Source organism: Crocodylus porosus, unplaced genomic scaffold (genome assembly GCF_001723895.1).
Source record: "Crocodylus porosus isolate Cpor-Errol unplaced genomic scaffold, CroPor_comp1, whole genome shotgun sequence".
NCBI classification, from domain to species: Eukaryota; Metazoa; Chordata; order Crocodylia; family Crocodylidae; genus Crocodylus; species Crocodylus porosus.
In genome coordinates, this window is record NW_017728909.1 from 30,464,891 (window position 1) to 30,481,685 (window position 16,795).

The 16,795-nt window shown below is 41.5% G+C and overlaps 1 protein-coding gene across 3 annotated transcripts in view; it reads right to left on the bottom strand.

The window, feature by feature from the left end:
• Positions 1 to 982: 982 nt before the first annotated feature.
• Positions 983 to 16,795, bottom strand: part of PAIP1 (poly(A) binding protein interacting protein 1) — a 44,476-nt gene continuing 28,663 nt past the window's right edge. For all 3 annotated transcript variants that reach the window (XM_019532028.1, XM_019532027.1, XM_019532026.1), the window contains 5 exons: positions 15,655 to 15,761; positions 12,254 to 12,371; positions 12,038 to 12,092; positions 10,975 to 11,068; positions 983 to 2,391 (listed from right to left, as the gene is read on the bottom strand). In XM_019532028.1, coding sequence (XP_019387573.1) covers positions 2,298 to 2,391; positions 10,975 to 11,068; positions 12,038 to 12,092; positions 12,254 to 12,371; positions 15,655 to 15,761 — 468 coding nt within the window. In that variant the 3' untranslated portion in view covers positions 983 to 2,297. The remainder of the gene's footprint in view (positions 2,392 to 10,974; positions 11,069 to 12,037; positions 12,093 to 12,253; positions 12,372 to 15,654; positions 15,762 to 16,795) is intronic.

Below are 16,795 nucleotides of genomic sequence, written 5' to 3' on the forward strand. Positions count from 1 at the left end.
TGTAAGTATGAAAACATCTTTTCCTTTTGTTATCTTTTTCCTAATCCAATGAAAAAGAACCTGAACTTCTTACAAACCTTCCACATTTATGTATAAGCTATATCTTTAACTTAAATCAAGAGGGGTGCACTTGTTTGCGCATGCAGGGCGAGGTTGGTTTTAAAAAACCCACAAAAGGCAGGCAAAAAGCTCCCCTAAAAGTTTCTATTAATGCAGGTTACATCTACAGTTCAATTAAATCCATACTGAAACATTTTTTTAAACAAGTGTACAAATATTTACATATAAATAGACATGTTCCATAGCATAAACTTTAGATCTATTACAAACTGTCTCCCTGCAGGTAGACAAGAGACACGCACCCACCTATCCAGTCAGACAGTTGCTTTTCAGGCTGAAGAAAAGAAATGCTGACTGTCAGTTTTGTCTTTTAGTAAAGGCACAGAATCTCTGGAGGCACTACTGCCTAAACACAATACATTTAAATTCAAAACACAGTTAATTAGAAGCTCATTTACTCCTTGTTTTTTGCACATAGCTTGAAGAGATTTCCCATTCTTATTACCACGCTTTTCCAAAGCACCAGTCTACAGTCACTTAGGAGTTTGACCTTGGTTTTGGATTTTAAAAAAACAGTTCTTTGCAAGAAAAATGCTTAATAGATCTAGTTACATTACTTCTCTGCTGATATATTTGCACCTGAAAATGGGCAAAACAGAAACTGACATTATGAAAAGGGTGATTTAAATTTACACTCATCTACAATTTCTGGACTGTATCTGGACCTTCTGAAATGCTTATATTTTACTTCCAAATGTAGCATTCTTGTAAGAATGTTTCATAAAATCAGTATTAGAGGGGGGAAAAATCATTAATGCAGTTGTATACTATTAAAGGAAACAGGCGGGAAAATATTCTTAATAAGCTTTTTTTGTTTTTCTTGTAAAGCAAGATGGCAAAGCATAGTGAGAGTATACAAAGGGAAAGAAAGCAAGTTAGATTTTATTTTTTTAAACTCAATTTAAATGAATATGCTGAACAAACATCCAGAAAATGTAGTCAATGATAACTGCATTAGCAACACACAAGGTACCATACCAAATGTGTTACAGTGCAATATTAATAGAATTATTTACATGCATATTTACAATATATATGTTCTCTTTACATAAGCCATTTTATGTACTTTTTGGGAAGCTGAAGCATAAGCATTTTGATTTTGACAATTATGGTTCTACCCAAATTATCCTACACCAAATGTCAAGAACCAGTACAACTGAAATACAGACAACAAGGACTGTTAGAGTTCTCCTGGAAAAGCCATAAAATACACAGTTACATTGGAAACAAAGGAGGTAAGATTTTGTTACTATTTCTGAAATGTAAAAATTGATACAGCCCAAACTACAGAATCAAGAAAATAACTTATATAAATTACCTCTCATATGAAAAAAATAAAGTTCTAGGGTTCTGTCAGCAGTGTCAACATGTTAGTTATGTTAAATACATTCAAGAATATGTTGATTCAAAGCTGCATACACTACGGTGTAGAATAAAGCTAAAAATCTAGTTATATTATTGTATTTGTGTAGAAGAACATTGGAAAACATGTAGTGGTAGCTTCCTCTTAGAAAATTGGGAAACAGCTTCTCTGAACCAAATGGCCTTAAAGCACCTGGCTTCCAAATCAGTGCTTATATATTAACAGTATCATATATTAAAAATATTTATTCCATGAAGGAAGAAAAAAATACTCTGTGCATCATGGAAGAAAATTCTAGATCTTGCAAAACTGTGTGGGGGTGGGGAGGGGAAGAGGATTGGAAAAATCTATCTACCATCACATAAAATTAACCTAAAAATGTGAAATTCCAGATAACTCCCATATGGTTAAAAAGGTGAAGCCAGTCTTATTGTATGCTAAAATAAGTAAGCAATTCATTTAACAATTTATTTTTCCATGAGAAAAGTATCATTATTTAATGGAACAGTTCCCAGTTAGTAAAGTTTTATTTCAGTGTGACACTTCTCAAATCAATTTTATTGCAGCCAGAACACTGTTCATTTAACTGTACATAAAATAAACTATGATATATACATAACATTTTAAGTTACAGGGCATAAGTTTACAGTTTTTGGCAGATTCAGTTTAACAAAATGGAAATTGCATAACTTTAGTACTCAACCCCCCCCCAACTTCCTTAGTTTGATACAAATATTACAAGATTTGTGGTGTCCCTGCTTGCTAATCATCTCTAAACTGTCTTAATTAAGCTAATATTTAAATCTCTAACATCTCACTGCTTTCTTTTACGTTCCGATTCTAGGCAAAATTTTTCATATGCTTCTTCTATTTCTGGATCCATTTCATCATCCATGTCATCAAAATACCTATAAAAAAACCCAAGCAAAATCTGTTATCTGTAAAGATTTTTTTTGAGAGAGAGAAACAAAAGATAAGTTATTTTTGTTAGTCTTTAGTGACAAAGGCATCCTGTAATAAGTAATGGTAAAGATAGTACACTACTGTCTACAGGCAGGAGAAATCATGTTCATTAAAAAAAAAAAGTTCTAAGGAACACAATTCAGTATTTTTTTAACTCCATATTAATAAAAAGGAGGATTGTTGCTTTAAAGAGTCAGATATAGGAAGCCAACAAGAAAGTGACTGAAATATATTCCCCACCTGACACCAACATATTCAGCTCATGCTTTAAGTGTAACTCATTATTGCAAAAGATGATGAATATGAGAAAAACCTTAATAATACATACTTTAGGGCATGACAGTGAAGAATGCAGACTCAGAATGAAGTCAAACAGCAAATTTAGGTACAATGAAGTGGCAGTATTCTTTCCCCTAACAATACTTCATGAAAAGTGTTATAGTTTCTTTTGTGATCACCAACAGAGCCTTCTATCAGACAAAACCACCAACATCAGTGGGGCAGTTTTCAGAACTAAATGAAAAAAATGACAACTGAACACTGCTCAACTTTGTGCAGCACCTAGATATAATCCATGGCAGATCCACATGACTGCTTAGCTTGTGAGATCTGATAGAAACAGCATCCTAAGAATGTATAGTTGTAACCTCTTTAAAAAGCTCACATTTGCCACTATGCTTTGCCCAATGTTAAAGTAGACTTGTGTTTTATTTTAGCTATTTCATGACTTGTAAGGTGGACAACTGAAACTATCATGTCTGTTGAAGAGGTGGGAGAGAAGGTTAGCATGTTTCAAGCTGAAGGCAAACCACAATAATTTAGCAGCTGTTCATTTGGGGGGTGGTAAACTTGCCCTGCTTTGATTTTCACTTATTGGGGGATTGCGGAAGTTGTGGGGGCGGGGAGAAGGGCAGGGAAGAAATAGAATAATAGATCACTTAACCTATATTCAGAAGTAACATATACCCTTTTTTAAATTACTGCAGTTGTTTCCCCTATCTACAGCCTTGAATACTTAAGAGTACAAGTATACACGTAAAAAATTCTAGAATGTTAAAGAGCCATTTTAAATTTGTAAATAGATCATTAGTGTGCTTACTTATAAAAATGCAAAATATTGTATGGATGAGGAACATTTTTAAAATACTTAATTTCCTGAAATAAAAATTTTCATACAAGGTTCTTGCAAAAAATCAGGAACAACTATTTACTGATCTACCTGCAGATGGCAAAACTAACAAAAGCAGAAGACAGGGTAGATTTGCATGTTATAGACTAAATAAATCATAAGCTTTCGTAAATAGCAGATTTACTTCATCAGACTGCAAGAAGCATGATAATAAACAGAAAGCAGTAATTAGAATGCAAAGGGTAGAAAAGGAGGAAAGCAAAATGAGAAACCACTGCTGAGAGGCAAGGTGGGTAGGAGACAAAAACAAAGCCATTAACCCATTTAGGAACATAGGGATTACATAAACTAATCCACGTAATGGGAGAAAAATCCAGAGTTTTAGTTTACAACAGGGGTGGGCAAAATACAGCCCACGGGCTCAATCCGGCCCACCAGACCATTCTATCCAGCCTGCGGGGCTCCTAGAATTTTTTTTAAAATTATTACTTATCTGCCCCGACTGCCTGTCGAAGTTGACAGGAGCCAGTGGCAGCAGGACCCACGGGAAGCTGGCAGCAGCAGTAGCAAGACCCACCAGCCCTGCCCCACCCCTAGCCGGAAGTTTCTGCCTTAGCAGAAGCTTCTAGCTTGGGGCATTTCACTCCACCGGAGAGAGAAATTCAGGTAAGAATGGGTGGAGGGCAAGGAGGATCGCCGGTGCAGCAAGAGCCACCTGGGCCCAGTCAGTACTATGCAGTTCCCAGCTGGCAACCATGTGGTGCTCTGGCTGCATCGTGTAGTCCTGGCCCTGCAGCCAGAACTACGTGGTGCCAGAGCTGCAGGTGGGAAGCAACAGGGAAAGGCAGTGGTAGCAGGCAGGGTGGGGGAGTGGCAGCGGGTGGGAGCATGGAGCCCTGGAGGTCAGGGTCGGCAGCAGTAAGAGCCAGCTGGGAACAGTGGGGCTGAGCTGGCTCCTGCTGTATTCTCTCTCACACTGCCCTGAAGCAGGTCAACTAAACCTACACCACTCACTAGGTGCTTGTCTAACTTGTTCTTAAAAACCTCCAGTACAAATTCCACAACAGGCCTAGTAGCCCACTCTACTGCTGCACTGTCCTTTTAATTCAAGTTTGTTTGATTTTTTTTTAATACCCAGCCTATTTTTTGTTGCTCCAGATTAAATCAGATTACTTCTTGCCCTACCCTCTATGAACATAAACAATTACACACTGTCCTCTTTTTAACAACCATTTACATGTCTGAAGATTATCAGTATGGTCTGTTTCTTAATCTTGGCTTCTCTGCACTACATAAATTGAATTGTTTCCATTTTTCTTCATAGTTGATATTTTTCTAAACCTCTTATTCTTGTGGCTACCCTTTATATTCTCTCCAGTTTGGCTATATATTTCTTAAACTGTTGTGCCCCAAACTGGATATAGTCCTCCAGCTTAGGCCTCATCAGCAGAGGGGATTTATTATATATGACACCCCTGTTAATACCCAAGAATGACATTTGACTTTTTCTGACAGCATCACATTATTAACTCATTCAGTTTGTTGTCTACTATAATCCCAATATCTTTTTCTTCAGTACTGTTGCCAAGCCAACTATTCCCCATTTTGTATTACTGCATCCAAATTCTCTTTCCTAAACACAGTCCTTTGCAATTGTGTTTACTGAGGTTCCTCTTTGGATTTCAGATTTAATCAAGATGATTCTGAATTCCAAATTTGTCCTCCATAAGACTTGCAAGCCCACTAAGGCTGGTATCAACTATAATTTTTTAATTGTACTTCCTATGACATCCATATTCCCTGACCTTGGAAGAAGCCCTATGGAGTCCTACTTGAACTCTCTTTGTAACTTGGCAGTGAACCAGAGGATAGCTATTCTTTGCCATACCTCTCTCAGCAGCACAGAGGCAGAGAGGGATCTTGGAGTCAGGATTGACTCCAGGATGAATGAGTCACCAATGCGATGAAGCAATAGGCAGAGCCAATTGCACCCTGTTATACATCAACAGGGGCACCACTAACAGGTCCAGAGAGGTCTTGCTCCCCCTCTATGCAGCGCTGGTCAGGCCGCAGCTGGAGTACTGTGTCCAGTTCTGGGCGCTGCACTTCAAGAGGGACATGGGTGGGAGCATGGAACCCTGGAGGTCAGGGTTGGCAGCAGTAAGAGCCAGCTGGGAACCGTGGGGCTGAGCTGGCTCCTGCTGTGTTCTGCAGTTCTGACACTGCAGCCAGAAATAGTATGCTGCCAGGAGGTACCTGCAGAGCTTGGTTCCTAGCTACAAAGCTGGGATCACAGAAAGTAGTAGGAGACAGCCCAGTCCCTACAGTTGCCAGCTGGCTCCTGCTGCCACCTCTACCGTGGCATGCTTGCAGCTCCTACACTTGCAGCTGAGAAAGCCCCATGCTGAAGCCCACTGCCTTCCCCACCTGCTGCTGTGCAGGTCTTAGACTCTGCCTGGAGTGGAAGGAGCCCTGTCCCCTGCAGAGTCCAGTGTGGGGTTTCCCCATGCGAGGGCAGGAGCTGCAGGCATGCAGCGCAACATTTTTATCCTGATAGGTGACTACAAATTGTGCATGTATCATTTTCTGAGTGTCTAACATGAGACCTTAAGACTCAGAGGGACACGGGTAGGAGCATGGAGCCCTGGAGAAGCTGGAGAGGGTCCAGAGGAGGTATCGCATGTATGGTTGAGGGCCTCTGTGGCCAGCCCTATGAGGAGAGGCAGAGGGACCTGAATCTCTTCAGTCTCCGCAAGAGGAGACTGAGGGGGGATCCTGTGGCTGCCTACAACCTTATCAGGGGCCACCAGCAGAGACTCAGGGAAAGTCTGTTCACCAGGGCCCCCCTTGGAGTCACCAGGAACAATGGCCACAAGCTAAGGGAGGACAGGTTTAGGTTAGATACTAGGAAGAACTATTTCACTGTAAAGGTGGCCAAAGCCTGGAATAGGCTTCCCAGAGACGTGGTGCACTCACCTTCCCTGGAAATCTTCAAGAGGAGACTGGATAGACACCTGACTGGGGTCTTATGACCACTGCCACCCCCAGTGCTCCTTCCTGCCCATGGCAGGGGGTCGGACTAGATAATCTGTCTAGGTCCCTTCCGACTCATTGATTCAATGAGTCTATGATTTGAATACAATTTTTTCAGTCTTCATCATCGTGTCTCCAGTCCAACCTTTCTATACAGTCTGCTCCCAATATTCTGCACAAGCCACTGCTTCTGATGTTGGTGTTGCCAGATCTTATGGGGTGCAGTGTTGCTACAGGGCATCTCAGAAGGTGATCCATGGCTTGCTACTCCTGACAAACACATTAGTTGATTGCATAAAGGTCCCATGATTTCATAAGAAAGTTGCATTTTCCGAGAGCCATTCTCAGTCTATTCAGGCTCTGCTACTTATGACATTTGTAGCTGGAGCCTGATGCTAACTCCTTGCTGGGGATAATTCCTCACTGGATCCATTCAATAGATTTATTGCCTAGTTATTCCCATTCTTTTTCCCAGACGGTAGTTCTGACTGATTCCAGTGATGTGGTCAATGGTATAGTAGATGACAAAAAAGCTATTTCTCAATGAGGCGTGACAGTGTGCCGAGTGATTTCCATATAGCAGGTAGCCGTCTGACTCTTGTACCTGCCAGTTAATGATGCCTGCTATTTCCCTCCTGATGTAAGGGGGTGCTATGCCATAATGCATATAGGCTAGAACAGGGGTAGGTTTTAGGCAGCCTGTTATAGTTCTGCATGTATCATTTCATGGCAACTGTTGATCCTTCCAGTTCACGGTATATGCATGAGAGGTCACCCAGACCGTCAATGCATATGCCTAGGCAGGAAGTTTTTTTGTTTTTGTTTGGGGGTTTGGTTTTTTTGCGGGTGTGGGGGAAGCTGCCCAGACCTTTCATCCCCCATTTAGGCCACTGAGACAAACAAGGATTATACTACTAAACTATGGGGGACTCCATGCATCAGTTAGGGCAGCGTCAATGTTTACTGTGACTTGAGCATTCCCAGGTGGGGCAGGCATTTTTAGCCATGGAGAAACAGTGTTAAGGCAGCAGTGCATAAGGTGAATGACTGTGCTATCCACTTGGAATTTGTGACCTTACACAGAATGTGGGTTTTTTTTTGTGTGTTGACCTTTGCTTTGGTATTTAATATATGCTTTTTGTAACTAAGTGTATGGTCCAGTGTTGCCTCTAAATAGATGCGGTGTTTCTGATATATGACTGGTCACGCCAGGTGACATTCAGGTGTTGTCCTGCATCCCATTTTCTCAGATGGAAAAAACAGATTCAGGTTTTGCTAGGGCTGAGTTTGAGATAATTATTTAGGTAACAATCTGACATCTCGTTCAGTGCCCTCTCCAGGATCTTCTTTGCGTCCCTAAAGTTCTTCTGCTGCGTGGTAATGCAGAGATTGTCAGCATAGATGAAGTGCTGACATTTGACAGGATCTTTCCACATTTGATCATTAACATAGATGCTGAATAGAAGTGGAGTGAGCACACTGCTTTGTGGTAAGCCGTTCTTTTGGGAGTGCCATCTACTTTTCTGGCCATTTAGTTCCACACAGAAGAGCCTATTCTCCAAGACGCTACAGATGGTCTGACTTAGATCTAAGTCATCAGTCATAAGGAACAGTTTGTGGATCATGCTGCGGTGCTGGACAGTATCGTATGCGGCAGATACATCAACAAATGCTGCACTAGTGATTAACTTCTGCTGGAAACCATCTTTAATATGCTGTGTGAGGTTTAAATAGCTGGCCTGCATGGGATCAACCTGGTCTAAAACCCGTTCGGGTCTTGTGTAAGTCAGGAATTTATCAAGGGTGAAATTCAGTGCAGGATTAGACATTCGTATAGTTTGTAGGCAATGCTGAGGAGGGAGATTGGTCTAGTAACTTTCTGGTGATGTAAGGTCTTTTCCTGATTTGGGCAGAGGTATGACTCTTGCCTTCCTTCATACAGATGGTATTTGTTTACTCATCAGGCATGTGTCTAATAGATCAAGGAGCCATTGCCTTGCAAGGGGTTCTAGGTATTGCATCATCTCAGCGAGTATGTTGCCTACTCCCGCTGACTTCCCGTGTTTTAGTAGGCTTATGCCGACTGTCAATTCCTCTATAGTAAATGAATGGGTTAGGTCTTTAGGTGGTTGCTTGTCAGACAGTATAATGCAGTGATGGTGTTCTCTGGTGTTTCTTCTATGTAAGCGCTTCCCATTATTGAGAATGATGGCGCATGATAAATACCTCCCTGTGGTGCAGCCTGGGCAACTTCTGGAGGGTCATCTTCTAAAAGGCCAAATCTAGTAACCACTCCAAATATCAACCAAGCAAAGTCTGGCCCACTAAGTCTAATACTATAACCCTCAATAAGTTGCTTTACATGTTGTGCTGGGACTTGGCTCTAAGGCAGGGGTGGACAAAGTGACAGATCCAGGCAGCAGCTGGATTCTATCTCCCAGGAGCCCCTGCTTGCATGGCTGGGGCCGGTCTCCATGAAGACCCCAGCCACAGCTGTGCTGTGACAGTGCAAGGCTGGGGCTGCCATGGAGACCAGCCCCAGCTGTGCTGGCAGGGCGTGTGGCATGGCAGGGGGCTGCTCCAGAGCTGCTAGGATCTTGCAGTGGGGGCAGGTTGGTCAGGGCCAGGGTAGAGCTGCAATCTTCAGTCTGCATGCTCCAGGCAGGGACACACAGGCAGCACAGTGGCTCTGCCCTGGCTCCTTGCAGTGGTGACAGCGTGGTTCAGAGCCAAGGAAAACTTGTGATCTGCTGCCAGGGCATCCCTGCCCCAAGCCTGCAGGCTGCAGATCGTGCCTCTTCCCTGGTCCCAGACCAAGCTGCCCCCACTGCAAGATCCCAGCAACTGCAGAGCAGCTCCCTGGCCTGCTGCACACCCTGCTAGCGCAGCTGGGGCTGGTCTCCATGGCAATCCTAGCCTTGTACTATCACATCACAGCTGTGGCTGGGGTCTCCATGGAGACTGCCCAGCCATGCAGGCATGAGCTGCTGGGAAATGGAATCCACTGGTGGCTGGATCTGGCCTGCAGGCTGAACTTTGCCCACCCCTTATTTAAGTCCAAGTACATTAAAAAAGCCCAAGGCAGAATTGACCAAAGCTGTGTAGACTGGATCAGGAATGAACAGAACACATGTTCACCCTTCATTGGGGGTGGGGGCAGGAGCAGGCAGATGCCTGCACTGTCTGAGGCCAGAAGGCAGAGGACACTCCTGCATGCCTCCCAGTATGCTGGAAATTGCCAAAGGGCAACCAAGCGCAGCTGAGTGGGGTCATCCCTTACTGGATGTCAGGAACACATCCCCAACCCCTGCTGTCACCATGGGCCCTCTCCTATGTCCAGCCCTAGGCTTCTAGAGTGGGATCCCTGCTGGTGGTGTCACAGGGGGTAGGTGCTCTGCAGACTGAAGGACTGGGTCCCTCAGAGGAACAGGGAGAGGGGGTGCAGGAATGGAGGCTTTGGCGGTCAGGCTGCAGCACTTCTGCCCAGTTGCCGCTCCTGGCTCAGCCAGCACACAGCCCAGAGTAGGCAGGGGGAGCAAACAGGGAGGCTTCCTGGCTTGGCTAGCCAGTGGGGTCCTTCTCTACAGCTCTGCCCGCCCCCACCAGCTGCTACCTGGGCCCTCTGCTGGAGCCCCCTGCCCCAGCCCTCTTAGAGCTCAGGTCTGCACAGCTGGGGGGCCTGCACAGCAAGAGCTTTTCCCTCTGTTACCTGGGTCAACTGGCCAGCGGGGCTCCTCTCCATAGCCCTGTCTTCCTTCTAGCTGCTACCTCGCTGCTGTGTGGGGAGCCTCCACTGCACAGGGCCTCCCAGCTGTGCAGATCTGAGCATTGAGGGGGGCAGGTGTTGGGAGCAGGGTCTTCATCCCCTTCCCTTACCCTTCCCCCTGCTGCCCAGTTCAGCTGACAGGTGCAGGCACGATGTGGTGTTTGGGAGCAGAGGCTTTGCTCCCTCAGTTCCCGGACAGCACAGGGGTTGGGCTGGCCTAGTACTTGGTTGGAGCAAATGAGTATAGGGGAAACTAGTCCACCTGCCTTGCAACATAGGGTTAGGGGGCCTGCAAAGGAGCCTGGGATGCCTGAGGTAGCACCCTAAGTTGAGTCTGGAGAGGAATCTGGTGCTGAAGTTTGATAGACCAGTCTAACACACCAATTAAACCTGATACTGCATTGATCCAGGTCTATCTTAGACTGGAGTCCACCATTTTTAAACCAGTCTATGTGCATTGAACTTCTGTTCTGTTACAGGTTTAGATCAGTTTCTGATCACTTATACCTGTTAGTATAATGTCTATACCCAACTTAAAATTTTAATTGAAAATTATGGACACTCTCAATCAAATTAAATCAAATCTAAAGCAGAACATACGGATCTCCAGCTCCTGATAAGTCTGTTCCATTTTCTTCATAATCTGGAAACAAATCTTCTCTTTCAAGCAACTCTTGATATTTCTCTTGATAGTCTACAAACAGAAAAAACCCCTTTGTTTAGTACATGAGCATTTCTCAGAGGTCTTAACATGAGAATGTACCTTAGAACAGAGCAAAATAGTCTTTTAAACTAAAATCCAACTACATGGTCCAAGGACAGTCTTTTTATCAGGCTTTGCAAACAAAACTGTCTATACTGCATAATTTCCATTTCTGTTTTTACATGACTTTGCACTCACTTACCAAGTCAAGCAGGAAATTCATTTCTCTGGACAAGTATGACAATAATCACAAGCTCCCTGAAGAGGGTACAAAATGCTGTGCTATAACTAAATGAAATAAAAGACCTTTTCCTACTAAGTGCAAAATAAATACAAACATTTACAAACTACATTAGAGGATTTTGGACTGTTTGGATGAATAGCAATAGGCACTGGGGATGGATATACCAAACTCCTCTAGGCTGACCATGGGAAGCTAAGGCTGGGTTCTCCATTCCACAGGGAAAGTGCTTGAAGGTATTTGCATTCTTTAAGTCTAGGGCAGGATAGAACCATCTAAGTCTCTTGAGGATTACAAAAATAGTAAGTATATTTATCTCCATATGGTTAAACCACAACTCTGTACCAACTTACCTAAACAATCCTCTTTCTGTGCTACTTTTTGAGAGAGTCAATTGGGAAAAAAAAAAAAAGAGTTTTGCCAATGAAATGAAACAAACCAAGACTTGAAGCTACAGCTAGCTACCCATTGCAGGGGTCCATGGAAAACAACAAGAGTTTTGTCTGACTGGTTGGTTCATCTCTCTTTCTGAGAGGCATGTCTGCCCAAGCCACGGTGGCCTCTTTCTATCAATTTAGGTTTTCTTGTGTTAAATTTTCCAATTAGAAGCAAGATTCATACACTTCTGATAACAGGGCATCAATATTATTTGCCATTTATATGACCTTATTTTAAATCTTTATGCTCTAGTTTCATGAAAATGAAAGCTGGAGGCCTACCTGGGTCTGCAGCAGTGAAAGGAACACCCTCAGAGGTATAAAATGTTGGCTCATTCTAAAATAAAAAATTGACACAAATTATCCACGTTTATAAAAACCTGAAAATTATATTAATAGACTTCACTACTTCCAGAATATTTATTACTGTTAAGAATACCTGTTGCTTTATTAACATATATTAACTTGAACAACTGATGTTTCTGAATGTATTCATACCATGAAATAGTTGGGGTCATTTTCCGGCGTTGCTTCCCTATACGTCGAGGTTATATGAACTCTACCCCAGTTACTTGACCGCAGTTCTACAAGTTTCAGAAGCATCTGCTTTACATCTCTGCAACAGATAAAAGCACTAAGACTGCTTAATACTCTACAGGAAATACTTCCTATAAAAATGTAAACTCAAAGCCTCTGTAATGTTGTGCATGCTGACTATGTAAGTTAAAGTACATTAAAATAATGTAACAGAGATTTGTAGCTAATAGCAAGAGAAACAGTAAGACAACAGCACTTCAGTAGCTAACAACTCTATTTTAAGTCCCTGAGTATCTGTGCAACTGCATTTGTGATAGAATGATTTGGTCTGAAGGAACAAATACTTAAGCTTGTTTAATACGGCAACATTATGCAATCAATCACTTCAATTAGTTACACAAATATGTAAGAGAATGACATTGTAATGGTAAATCCCAGTCTCCCCGAAATTAAGCTTTATTAAAATCCAGGCCTGAATACACAACATAAGATAAATACTGTATCTTCTCATATACTACCCATACCATTCGCCCAAAAATCAGCCCCCCAAAACTAGGGTACATGAACTGGGGAAGCTGTTTTCTTCACTGGAAAAGCAGCAAGCCTAGAGACATTGTATACCATGCAGCTACCAAGATGGCAGTCCTGTGTTAACCCTTTCACAGCCATAGGTATTTGGCTGAGTGCTGTAACATGTGCCTGAAGCAGCAAGTTAACTACTTGATGAGGCCTGTGATATGGAAATGCCACTTTTTTTTTTTTTTTTTTTTTTTTTTTACAGGATCTTGTATATAAATAACTACTTACAGCATATGGTCAACACTCTTGCTACTACCTTTGCAACTTTCTGGGGCCTAAGCTTGTGTGACCTACAGTAAGTACACCTAGGAACATAGAATAAATTTGGCATTGCAGGAGACAGTCTGCCACACAAGCAAGCCCCTGATGCCATATTTCCTAGACACTCCATCTTTTTAGGAGGACTTACTCTGTCAGTCAGACATGACTGGGAAAATGACACACATACATACTTATGGGGAAAAAAACATATATGGAAAAAACCACTCCAAAAACTGAAACCAACAAAAAAACCAAATCAAACCAAAAAACAAGGTACGTTTTTCTTAGAGACCTATGTGTTCTTAGAATATAGTATGACATGTACTTGAATTTAACACAAGGAAAAAAGTCCCATGCCTTAGAATCATGTATGGAGGGGTAGAAGGGAAAAGAGGGGGGAGATGTAGGGCTGCCAACTCTCCCGGATTGGCTGAGCATCTACCAGCATCAGCATCTATCTCCTGGTTTCTATTAAAAGCAATCTGGGAGATTTCAATAGGATATTTTAAGAAAAATGAAATTAATGACATTATGTCATGTTGGAGCCCCCACCTCTGCACCCTGTCAACTCTCTCTCCTCCCCCCTCCCTGCGCACCCGACACCCACAGCCTCTGCTCAAGCAAGGGGCAAACTGTTTGATCTCCCCACACCACCTGCCCCACAACTGCCTGTCCCCCTGCAGCGGTGGTAGGGTGTGAATTAAAAAAAAGACAATCCCCCAATAATTAAATTATATATACACTGAAAGTTATAATCAATTTATAATTTTTTCATGAACAGAATTTAATGATTGGGGATTTTAAATTCAGGGTAGTCTTAGGATGGAGTAGATATGGTAGTTCAAAACTATATGTTTTACAGGTTATATGCATTTTATATAATTTTATGTACAACAACAAATGACAAAGTTGCTTCTCTAATTTAGGCTTAGCACCCACTCAGAAATAGGAAAATATGAAAAAATGAAATGCTAAATTTAATAAACTGTATGTATGGTTAATGCCTGTACTATTTCAGCATTAACATTCTTTACAGCTATCTACTGTTGTCAAAGTTTGACAGGTCTTCCTCAAATTTTGGTTAATCAAACCATCATTCTGAAATTCTAGCAACAGGGACTTCCCTTAGTCATTCCTTGGCAGGAAGATATGGTAGTTAAATTTAGGTCCATGAAATATCTGACAGCAATAGAAAAAAAAAAAGTAATCTCTCTCAGCTTGTTACTTTGAAAAAAATATCCATGAACCCAGAGCATGATAAAACAATAAAAAGTAATCTCTCATAAATTATTTAAAGCAAATGCTGATAATAAACAAAATACATAGTAGGTACTTCTTTGGATTTACAGACACCCAAGAGCCATAGTCTTTTGGTGGGTGGAATAAAAATTCTACCCATGTTCAGGTGGTCACTTAACTTGATATTTTTCCTAGCAGTCCTTATACAATAGGAAATGCTTTTCACATCTAAGTGGCCCATGAAATCCTGAAGATACAAAGACTTGTTCTATGCTGTGGTGTACTCTCAGATACATTTTTCTTCATCAGGCTGGATGCATAGAAATGGCTTTTCTACCACTTCTCAATTATAATCAATACAGTACCAAAGGCATCCGCTCCCCTCCCCCAAATAGTTCAGTACATTAACAGTTTATGTAAAATAGAAAATAACTCAATTCTGAAGCAGCAGATCAGGAAAAGAGCACAGGGTAGGAAGCAGAAAGAAGAGCAGCATATCAGGCAGCAGAAGGGGATCAGAGTTGTAGTCAGAGAAAGTGGGAGGCTAATGCACATCACGACTGATGAAAAGATTGGCCCCCAACGTGCTAGAGAAAGCAAGTCACCCACACATTGCCCTTTTTCAGTATGTTATCTACAATATCCTGCTCTAGCTGGAATAAAACATTTAATTTATAAAGTGGTAGAGAATATCCTTCTCTGACACTATAAAATTACTTCTACCTATGCATTGTTTTAGCTTAATACAAAGCAGTTCAATTTAGAAGCATTACAGTTTCAAATTTGGAATATGAGGACAAAGGTCAACAGCATATGAACTATATGCAACATTTATTTCCTATTCTGTTTTAATCCACCAAATACATGTAGTATATACATTTTAACAAAGTGGATTTTAAACAAAACCCAAGAAATACTAAGTTGCTTCAACAAATGCAAAAATTATACCATTTACTAGAGAACAGTTATAAAAAAGGATATTAACACTTATGATTAAGCTTGTATTGGTTGCTTAAAAATATGTCACTGAACAAACATAAAAACCCCTATTTATTCAGAAACAAATTTTGTAACATGGAAATACCATACAAATATTAAATTTTAGCTTGTAAGAACAAAGACTTGTTAAGATTCGTCAAACTGATTTCTGCACATTGATTATATTTAAATTTTTACTGTACTTGGTTTCACAATCCCAAAAAAAGAGAGGGAAAAAGCCCCCCCAACAACTTGCACATGAATAACAGCAACACAACATAATGAACAGCTAATGTCCTTCCCACCTGCTGCAATGTGCATCCAAGACAACATTTTCAATCCTTTGAATCATTTCATCCATATCAGTCTTTCCTTTTTCTTTCCATGCATCTTCTAAAACTGACCCTGTCAACTGAATAATGCACATTATTAACAAACATTTAGTTAACTATGAAAAACTATGGAAAAGCAGAGTTGTTAAGAGGTCACGGAAAGCAATGACGCATTTTTGATGCATTATTTTGTTTTCTGAAAAGAAAACCTAATAACCTATTTCTTTCATATTTCTTCAGTTTCGAAACATGAGCTTCATAAAACAGATACATTTTTAGTAGGCAGGTCATCAATGACTGATTTGTTCTCGTCACTAAGGATCATCCAGCATTTACATTGCCAAGTTACCAACAGACCCTTTCCTCCTCATGCAAAACTCTAGAACTCTTGGTTCAGGAATGATATCTTCTATTAGACCAAACTAAAACATCACAAAAAAAATTATTTTCCTGTTTAGCTTTTGGGCACATGTACCCTTCCTCAGGCTTAAGGAAAATAAAAGATGGTAAAAAGTCCCCATAGGTAAAAAATTAACTTCATTTTGCACAGAGGAAGCTGAAGGTAGAAGTCTGTTCCTTTGGGTCCATGAGAGTGTCTTTGTGAGTTGCTCTTTGATGTGCAGATAAGGCAAGATAACTTCCCTGATGATGTCAGATGGCAGAAAGGCAGGGAGGTGTAGAAATCTATCTTGCTGTTCAGCAATGAAGTCCTAGAGTTTTTCATTTCTTTTAGTGTTAGACCAACACGGCTACCAAATACATCCCTGAAACATGGAAGATGCCAAATTTTAGCCGATTTTGGATTTAAACATCATGTTGAACAATAAGAAAGATTTCTACACCTCTCTGCCATATGACACCACCAGGGAAGGAATCCTGCCTTATCTGCACATCAAAGAGCGCCTCACTACTCATGGACCCAGAGGAACAGACTTCCACCTTCCGTTTCCTCTGTGCAAAATGAAATTCATTTTCTACCTATGGGGTCTTTTTACCATCTTTCATAGTTTCATAGTAGCTAGGGTCATGAGGGACCTGAACAGATCATCTAGCCTGACCCCCTGCCACAGGCAGGAATGAATGCTGGGTTCACAAGACCCCAGACAAGCGATCA